Source organism: Chiroxiphia lanceolata, chromosome 10, assembly GCF_009829145.1.
Source record: "Chiroxiphia lanceolata isolate bChiLan1 chromosome 10, bChiLan1.pri, whole genome shotgun sequence".
Lineage (NCBI taxonomy): Eukaryota > Metazoa > Chordata > Aves > Passeriformes > Pipridae > Chiroxiphia > Chiroxiphia lanceolata.
This window is the reverse complement of record NC_045646.1, coordinates 3,927,039-3,937,206: the sequence shown is the minus strand read 5'-3', so window position 1 is coordinate 3,937,206 and position 10,168 is coordinate 3,927,039. Positions and strand designations below refer to the sequence as shown.

Genomic DNA, 10,168 nt, shown 5'->3' with positions numbered 1-10,168 from the left:
AGCAGTATCAGGCTCTGGGAAGTGTCCAAGCAGGCTAGTGGAAGCCCACAGGTGTGTGCTTTCAAATGCCTTCAAGGTGCTTCATGCCCAAGTCTTCCAGAAATGTTACACTTCATAACCATCCTCTTCCAGCAAGATTTATGCTGTGTTTTGAATATTTCTGATGCTCTGGTGCCTGAGTGCCAGAAACCTCTACTTAAATCAGTCTCAGTCACTGCCCAGGTTGCTCTGGTCAGGGATCATACATAAACCCATTTGTGCAGAGGCCATTTTTTATTCTATACAAAATACTAAAAGCAGGTGTGATTTCAGTCTGTTTCCTCTGAAAAGGAATTACAGAATCACAGAATATGCTGAGCTGTAAGGGACACACCAGGATCACTGAGTCCAGCTCCTGGCCCTGCACAGGACCACCAAGAGTCACATCATGTGCCCAAGAGTATTGGTTCAACAGAATAAAGTTTCATCCACAACATAAACCTGCTGCTTCAAGACTATCAATAAGGAAAAAACAAGAACAAGTTTTAATGACATGTTTATATAAAAGAAATCAGCATCCTTTCACCATGATACGTCTACAACAGAAAGTACAGCACAGATGTGAGATACATCCCACATATTCCTTGAAGAGGGGTTACAAATTCACAAAGACATAATAAATTGCTATGCAAGTGCTTATTAAAAGCAATAAAAAGAACAGAATGAACAATTTATGCTCTACAAGTCTGAGATTTGGTGTTTACTGCTGGAAATTGCTTTACACAGTGTCAGAATTTAAAGCTTTTACCCTGCAAAAGAATTACTGGGCACAGTTGCAGCTCATGCATGGAGCTGCTCAGTCAGCCACAGGTCAACCTGCAGGAGAAGTCCTTTTGGAACTGGGGACTGAGAAGGCTTCTAGCCTAAATATAGCAAAATTAACACAAGGATGTGCCGATGGAGATTTCTTGGTCCATCAGTTCTCTCAAAGATTATTCTTAAGCTTACTTTGCTCTGATAAGAACTTAAATTCTAAGAGAGTCACTGTTTGATCTACAGTATGAAGCCACAAGGGCTCCAAAATGTGTCTTTGCCTTTTCTGGGAAGGACATAAAGGTATTATTTCCATGTTTGTCCCGTTGGCAACTCCTGACACTATGCTGGTTATTACTTACACAAACAGAAATCTGCAGCCAATCAAAATAATATGGTTGGCAAGAAATCTGGGCAAACTTTAATAGCTATGGTTCTTCAACATAAAAAGGATAAAAGTGGAATAATAATTTTTGGCAGGGGAAGCGGGGAATTTTTAAAATTCTGATTGTTTTCCTATGAGAATAGTGTTAGTGAAGTCTAACTTGAAACATGTTGTTCTGGTTTCATGAATTCTCATTGAGCAAGATTCTGCTGGACCCACTGAGTTACACTCAACTTATTTCCACTCCAACTGAAGTTATCTGGAATACACAAGGTAAGAGAGGGGGATTTGGCACAGAAACTGCATGGCTGAAATAATTCCAATGTCTTTCTGAAAGGAGTTATCTGCACATGCAAGTGTGTTGCAGAGGAATTCACAGAGCACTCTCTTCAAGAAAGTGTAATTAACTTCAGCCTCTCGGGAAACTGGGAGCCAAGAAAGGCCTTCAAAAAGTGGAAGGTGGACATCAGTTTAACTATAAACTCCATTTTCACTGAAGTTTTCACTTTCATTTTCCACAAGCCCCAGTGCTATGGTCAGGACAGTATCACCCTGACACTATTTCACTGAAACCTGATGAAGCAAATAAGCAGAGTTATATTAATTTACTAGTAGCTACAATCACTTGCCATAAAATTAATCTGTGGATGAGGTGATTTAGTAGATTTTTCATTTAAAAAGTCCATGCTGTCTAATAAAGTCTACTTTGTAGGTAAAGAATTAGGTAAATGGGTTAATCTGTAGTAAATAGCAGAATCAAAACATAATAATGACATCATAAGTAAACTTCCTTAATTAATAGTTAATATTGTAAAGTTGAGGCTCTTCTAGAAAACAAAAATCCGTAAACATTTTTTCTGCCTTGTGAAAAAAGTGAAAACTTCAGAAATAGAGAACCAAGACAAGACATTCCAAACTACCCCAATCAAAATTCATGTCTTAGTTTTTTTGAAATCTTTAATTCTGATTTTTACCTTTAAATCACTGTACTTTCTTTTGGAACAAAAAGTCATACTGAGCCCCAAATCAGAATGATCTGTTTGATGGCACTGAGGGGAACTTCTTTCTCCAAGGCAACACCATAAAGAAGCTAAGAAGTATTTTGAAGGAGGAATGAATAAAAAAGACTATTGCATATGAATGGTTTTGTATGAATTGGCAGTTTTTGATTTAAAAAAAGGTTTGCTGAAATATTTCCCAAGCAGATCTACTTGGTCCTCTAAATTCATTGGCACAGGCTCTGTATCCGTCTCCTAAAATATGTGTTTCATCATGTACCTAAAATTGTGACATTCTTTAAAAACACTTAATACAAAAATCTTTTATTTCCTTATACTACATATTTACAATTCTATTATCAAGGTACTGTGGAAAATGTAAACAAGTGTACACAGGTGTAAATAATATGGCTTGAGAAAAAGTGTCTCCTTGGATTAGCTGCTCGAATCATGTATCAGTAAACAAAAAAAAAAAAGAGAAAAACAGTACATTTGATATATTTTGCTGTTTGACAGCACTGTCAGGGTTTTATGTGGTTATTTATGCTAAGTAACCACACCAGTCTCTGGGCATCTGTCCCTGAACTGGATGTTGGATGTCCTGGAATGGGGCCAGTGGAGGGTCACCAAGGTAAGAAGGGCTGGTGCAGTTGGGTTGAGGAGAACAGGGTCTGCTCAGCCTTCAGAAGAGAAGGTACTACTGTTTAGTCAACTACCCCATGGGGGCTGTAGAGGAGATGAAGACAAACACTTCTTGGTGATCCACACTGAAAGGATGAGAAGCAGTGGACCAAACCTGAAACTTAGGAAATTCTGTTTGGAAAACAGGAAAAATAAAAAAAAAAAAAAAGGCATGAAATCTTCATTAGGACAGTGGTGGTGGGATCTCCATCCTTGGAGATATTCAGAACTCAGCTGGGTGACTCTCTGAGCAACCCCATTTAACTCTGAAGGCGACAAGGCTTTGAAAGGAACCCTGGGCCTCCAGAGGTCTCCTACAACTTTACTCTCTCGATGATCCTACACAAATGAGATATTTGCATTACTATTGTAGTTTGGCTCTGCAGTAAATACATAGTTAAGATCAAAATATGTCAACTGCTCAACTTGAACTGTTCTTCTCCAGCAGTTGCTTAGATTATATCTCATTGTCTCATTTACCTTATCAGTTCCAGTACAGTGAAACTGCCCCAAATGCACATAATTGTAGGATCAGACCCAGGCCTTCAAATCTCCAAAAGAACATTTAAAATGCCACAGCCCTAGTGAAAGTCATACGCTTCTGACTAGTTTTGGAACAAGAATTTTGTCACATTTACACTGAATGAACTTTCCATCAACATTTACAGAGCTCTACAGTAGAAATGACAAGGGATCAGCATCAATCACACTGATATTTTGGCTGAAAGCACAGTTGGTTAATTAATTTTGACACATTCACAAATATCTTTACTTTCAATACCTATGAAGTGATGAATAACAACAATAAGACTTCCACAAAGCTTGAAAAAATACCTTCCAAACCAGTATTGCTTCCAGGAGATCACAGTTTGAATTAAACTCCCCAGTGAGCAAGTGCCTTGCTTTGTCCTGGACAGTTAATGATTGCAGATGTGTTTAAAACCTGAGAAGAACTGTGGGGTAAAATTGTTACTTCACCTACTCATCCAACTAACTGGATCCTACTTCACCAACTCACCACTTATGCAACCACAAAAACAAAAGGTCTTAAAAAATCACAAATTACCATCAATTACTGTAATTTCATCTCTCCTAAGACAAAAATCTGCTCTTGCAGCTCGTTATGGTGGGTGGATGGAGTGTGAACACAAGACCTGGGACTGCCCATATTTCCATGTCCACTGAGCCCATGGTCCTGATGCCCTTTCCTAAGTGCACTTTTGAAAGAATCAGACTTGAGTGGTTACTGCATAGCTTTGCAACTTCTAATCTAAAGAGGTATAAAGAGGCACTCTGAAATCTTTCAGTTTAGTTAACTCAGGATATTAAAGTATAGAACATAAGTTCTTTATAACAACATAGTCCTGTATCAAAGAACAAGCTGTCTAAAGAGACAAAATAGCACCAAAATGTCTTTGTTCCATGAAGTGACCAACAGCAGCCGTCGAATGGTATCAGGACTGTTTTAAGCTGAGTTCATTAAAAAAAAATTGTGCAGTAAAATCAGAAACCCCACAGAGATTATCTTTAAACATCTATCGTTGTTCACTGTCTGTTTTCTCCATCCAAGATAAAACCTCTTCTGCGTTAGCAGGTACTGTTTGAGGAGATCTGCTGCCCAGTTTGACTTGACAAACCACTGAAACTCATCTGACAGGATGTGAGAACGCAGAAAGTCAGGGGAGTCTGACAGATGACACCATGCTCTTTGGAAGATGGATTCAGACATAAGCAAGATAGAGATGGAGACCTTCCAATCAGTCAGTCCACACTAGAAAAGCAGTAGATGTTCTTAAATTAATTAAGAACTTCTTGGGGACTGTGGTGGATTCTTCTTCAGCTGCAAGTTTTAAATTAGACTGCATGTTTCTCTAGAACACACAATGTTATTCAAAGAGGAATCAGTTTGGTGAATCCCACTAGTTTCTGTGCAGTGTGATTTTGCAGTGGATCTGTACCAGCTTCATAATCTGTGAAACACTCATTAAACGTGGTGCTGGTTGTCAGGAGGGTTTAGAAAGTCCCTGATACGTGGCGTGGCTCACTGAACATTGATGTGTTACACACTGCTTATCCTGATACTCTTTGGAGCTGGTCTGATTAAAAACATGTCCGAGCTTTCAAGTGATGACTTATATTAATATCAGAAAGAATGTCCAGAGTAGATTAATGGAGGGGCAAGAGGCTAGAAATAAGTACATGAAACAGATTCAGCTTTTTAAAAGGATCCAACTACTAAATGGCCTCTGTAGTCTTCCATAAGAAGTGTGAATACTTCGGTACAATTCAAGCTGACTTGAATAACTGTTTTCATATCCAAATTCAAATACCGTCTGTGCATATAAAACAGTTCATTTATTAGTCCAAATGTTACTGTTGTAGAGCTCTTGGAAAAATACTCCCTTTTTCTTGAGTTTGTTCTTCATAAAAAGGAAGCTTTGCAGGGCCACCTAGAGAATTAAGTAGAAACACGGTTTCAGGTCTATATAACATAATACCGAAAGAGTATATAGATTATACAATTTACACTTAAATAATTCAATAAACGGTAGCCTTGAAAAGAAGGTAGGGGAAGTTACATCGTCTTCCTCACAGAGGCAGAGAGCAGGCAAAACACATCTCAGGTGGGAGGTTCCCAATGCGTTTCTTAAACTAAAGGAGGAATTGAGAGGAAACTTCCACTCAATACTACACCCCATTAAGAGGAGATATCTAAATAATTGATCCTCTTCTCCAAACACTGACCACCACCATGGGCAACAAATGGTTTCTTCTACTAATAAAGGCTGCACACTCCCAGCCTGTGTTACCTTCTCTGCAGGTTGGCCCCATCCACGTGGCTGGGCAGGCGCAGTTCCCGTTGTATGGATTGCACTGGGATTTGCTGGCACATTGGCACCGCAAGGAGCAGTTGGGGCCATACCGGTCTGACCTGCATTCTGGAAGGACAGAAGTCTTTGGAAGATGCGGAACACTTCCTAGCAGTCTCCCTGTTCTCTGGGATCAGGAAGCTACTTAGACACCTACATCTGTTAACATTAACACATGACATTTTGGAAAGCACTGCAGCCTTCAAGTTTCGTCTGCCACATGGTCTGCCCAAACTGCAGCCCAGCTGTCCCAAAGAAGTTCCCAGAATGGAAATCATTACTGGTGTAAAAACAGGGGTTGACAGCCCAACAGAAAACATCTTGGGATCTGCTCAGGAAAGTTACTGTCAGCATCCTGGATCCGCACTATCTCCTGCCCTTCTCCTTCCTGCACGGCTCGGCTGTCAGTGGGTGCCGGCCAAGAGCCTTCACTCACAGAATGTGTAATTGAAAATTAATCCATTTTATATACACTCTTATGTCTTGCTCCAGTTGCACGATTCTGCTGCCTCCCGGCAAATTAAACTCACAAAAACCCCACACTTCCAAATACAAATATGTTTCACACTATACCTGGTAAATCCTCACTGCAATTTTTTTATGCATCAGAGGTACAGGTGTGAAGGGAAAGTGAGCAGCAGGTCACAGGGCAGGGTGTGAAGCACTCTGCAAACAATAGCCCTCTCTCCTTCACCTCGCTGGGAAACCCTGTGAGTACCCAGGGCATTTGCTTTCTCCCATGAGCACCCTGGGGTAAATAAAGCTCTGCTGAGACCCCCATCAGATGCAGCCTCAGCACGTGGGAGAACTTGCCCCGTGTGCTCCGAGCTTGGCCTTTTCAATTAGGAAATGTTATGAGAAAAGGTCTCCTCAAACACCTCTGGACCTGATTTTAATTTATGTAATACCACATTTTCATGTTAATAACAATGTGTATTTAAGACATCTGTTTGAAAGTCTGCAATGTTAATTTACTACAGAAAAAGAACGCCCATAAAAGTCTGTTATATTCTCTCTCTCTCTTTTTTTTTTTTTTTTTAATTAACATTTTGCCTGTTTAATGGGTGCTTTACCAGAGTTCAAATTAAAATCAGGCCTTTTATCTTTATGGCTGCTGCACAGTCACAGCTGCTCACAGTTATATCACAGATGAACTGAGCCTAATTGAAAATAAAAATGCAAATAAAACCTACCCCATAACAGCTTTTCATGGATGGCAGCTACCCTAGCTGATTGGAGAAAAATAAAAGTGACTCACAGAGTTTGCAAGAAGCAAAAACTCAGTTCCCATTTTTGGTGCTGAGCTTCCCCCTTGCGTTCCACTTCTGCCTAAAATTTCCTTGGAAAGGCCTGTGGATGCCCAGTGCTGTGTGGCCACAAGGGTGGCTGATATTCCTCATTGGAGCAGCACTGCAGACTGGGTGGCTTCTTTCTCTGACCACAGGACAGTGCCCAGATGGAATCAAATAATTTTCCACTTTATTTTTGCAGGTTGCACTAGTGCTTAAGCTTCCAGCAATTATTTTATATTATTAATTGCCTGTTCAAAGCTGTTTCCTGCCCTATCCTAGGACAAAAGAAGAAATAATATTCCCCCAGTGTTTAGGGGCTGTGGAGGATTATGGTTCCTGGTGTGAAGCTCCATAGTAGCACATGGATGTTCACTCCTTTTATCTTGTTTGCCACAGCATCTGGATCACAAACCTCTTACAATCAATTAAACCACTGCAATTCCTTTTACTCCTGTATTATCCTAAATCCATTCTATCATAATCATAGAATCACTAAAAGGTTTAGGTTGGAAAGGACCTTAAAGCTCATCTGGTTCCAGTCCCAGCCCCCTGCCATGGGCAGGGACACCTTCCACTAAACCAGGTTGCTCCAAGCCCTACCCAACCTGGCCTTGAACAAGGCACAGCTGCTGCAGGACCACTACCCTCATCCATAGGGATTCTCCCCTACTTCCAGGGAAAGCAAATCCTGAGCTGGACATACTTTTTCATTGGTCTGAAAAGGGCCACAAATTTCAGTGTGAAAAAAACACACAGAAATTGGAGCTCTTGGTGTCTATCTGCATCCTCTGGAGTCTTCCCCACTACCTTTGCAACATTTCTTGGTCTATTCTTCCCCAATCCGTGTTTTCCAAAGCTCCACGCAAATGACATGTTACAGCTGACCCATAAACAATTTTCCTATCAGTGTATCAATTTAAATATTGATTAAATCATGAGGTACAGCCCTGCTGATAAAGGTGCTGATAACCCATAAGAGCAATTTGCTACAAACAATGTGACCTTGAACACCGGCAAAAGTCCTTCTACAGTTCTTAAACCAACAGGTCATAGTGGTTTAACTATTCACAGTCCAGCCCTCAAAAACATTATCCTTACCGATGTCACATTTGTCTCCAGTCTTCCCAGGCGGGCAAAGGCACTTCCCAGTCTCTGGATCACAAGGAGCATCTCCGCAGTCACACTGACGCTGGCACCTCTCACCAAACCAACCCCTGTCACAGGCTGATACCAAGAGAACTTTTTACATGCACATTTGAGTGGCAAGGTGTACATTAAAGCCAGACAAGTTTTCCCAGGATGTCTCAGAGGAAAGCTCATAAACTCTCTGCAGAAGCCAGTGTAAATGCCAGCTTTAATGAAGAATTGAATGTAGTGGAATAGGCATAATATTTGTATGAGCTCCCCTTATGTCGGGTTTGTCTAATCTAACCTATCAAAGGTATCTGTAAATCTGTCCCAGAAATGTAACTGGCACTTATTTTCATTTTTAATTAGAACTCTCTAGAAGACTATTCCATAACACTCAACAGGTCTGACATGCACCTATTTAATAATCTTATTTGGAGCTTTAGAAGCAAATTTAGAATCAGTAAAAGGGACTTTTTTTTAATAAATGACATGTGGAACTCATTGCTCCAAGACATCATGGAGACCAGGACTTTCACTGTATTAATCGGAACCAGATTAGTTAATTTCTAAGGGAATAAGAACACCCAGCTGTATAACAGGAAATCTGTCCCAATTTCAATGTTTCAGGATATTCACAAAGAAAATATGGAAGAAGTTGCTCTTAACAAACAAATATTTGAGTAATTACATGAGGCTTTTTGAGATCTGTTTTGGCTCTGGTTTTTTGTTTCCTTTTTTCTCTCACATCAGAGGGGTACCAGTACCTTTCTCACAGTGGACACCGTGATACCCCAAAGGACAAATGCACTGTCCTGTCACTGCATCACAGCTCGCTCCATTTTTACAGGCACAGGGGTGAAGACAGCCCAGCCCATAAAATCCAAGGGGGCACCCTGAAAAATTAAAATGAGGAAGGTCCATGAAGAAAATCATACACCCCGTTAAAATCCTTTGTATTCTTGGCTACGTTCCCCGGGAGCCATCAAAAGTTACCCTTAACTCTAATAATGCCACGTGCTTTCAAACTTGTGCCACCCAGCATCAGAGACATGCAAGATCTGGAGGCAGCCAGGTGATCTGAGCCACCCCAAAAAATGTAACTGAACCAGCAGGGTGTTTCTTGACTACTCTGAAGCCCCATCTCCCCCCACAATTACCCCGGGGGTCCCACTTACTGTGCTCGCAGGAGTGCCCGTAGTAGCCCTGGGGGCACTGGCAGCACCCTGTGAACCTGTCACAGGTGCCATTGTGCTGGCACGAGCAGTCCAAGGTGCAGTCAGACCCGTACTTCCCTGGGAGACATTCTGCTTGGCAAGGCATGGACAGAAAAACAGACAAACAAACAAAAAAACAATCACTGACCTCACTCCAAAAATACTCCTATGGGATAGCTTGTATTGCTGAGAGATGATGCCCAGAGGATAACTTGCAGACCCAAGAATACGTGTTACGAAGACACAGAGCTTCTGCCCAACTGTTATGCATTTATATATTTTGATGAAAAATCGTTTATATTATATAAATGTTTGAACAATAATTTCCTTGTATTTTTAATAGTCTGCCTTTTTTAATTTGTCTCTTCACATATTTGATGTTGAACCCATACCATGGGCTGTAAGGCCGTGTAGTGAATGGTATAAATGTTATCTTCTTTTTTTTTTTTCTTTATCTACAGCAATATTGTCTTTTCGGCACTTAGAAAGTGTGAAAGAAAACATGAAGCTTTTCCTCCTCTGTGTTATCATTGGAGTTCACGCTATTCCAATTTCTAATAAAACCAGGAGAATCTTTTTCACACATAGCAACAGCCTCTACATGTATAATGAGATATCTGCTTTCACAGTACCAAACACATCTCAAATTACTGAAAGTCAAGCCATGCAAAGGGGACTGTGCCAATATAATTAACCCCAGCATCATCTCTGAATAAGTTAACTTCCCACTGCTGTGATAATTTGAATCTGGGCAGACGTACTTAAACGAGCGTGGCCGTCCGAGTAATCAGATTCAGAACTCTGC

At 40.7% G+C, this 10,168-nt stretch overlaps 1 protein-coding gene across 1 annotated transcript in view; it reads right to left on the bottom strand.

The window, feature by feature from the left end:
- Window positions 1-247: 247 nt before the first annotated feature.
- LOC116791720 (multiple epidermal growth factor-like domains protein 6) overlaps window positions 248-10,168 on the bottom strand; it is a 193,129-nt gene continuing 183,208 nt past the window's right edge. Inside the window, exons 34-38 of the mRNA XM_032697995.1 lie at window positions 9,325-9,456; window positions 8,914-9,042; window positions 8,117-8,242; window positions 5,667-5,795; window positions 248-5,306 (exon numbers count right to left, since the gene is read on the bottom strand). Of these exons, the coding sequence (XP_032553886.1) occupies window positions 5,227-5,306; window positions 5,667-5,795; window positions 8,117-8,242; window positions 8,914-9,042; window positions 9,325-9,456 (596 nt within the window). The 3' untranslated portion in view covers window positions 248-5,226. The remainder of the gene's footprint in view (window positions 5,307-5,666; window positions 5,796-8,116; window positions 8,243-8,913; window positions 9,043-9,324; window positions 9,457-10,168) is intronic.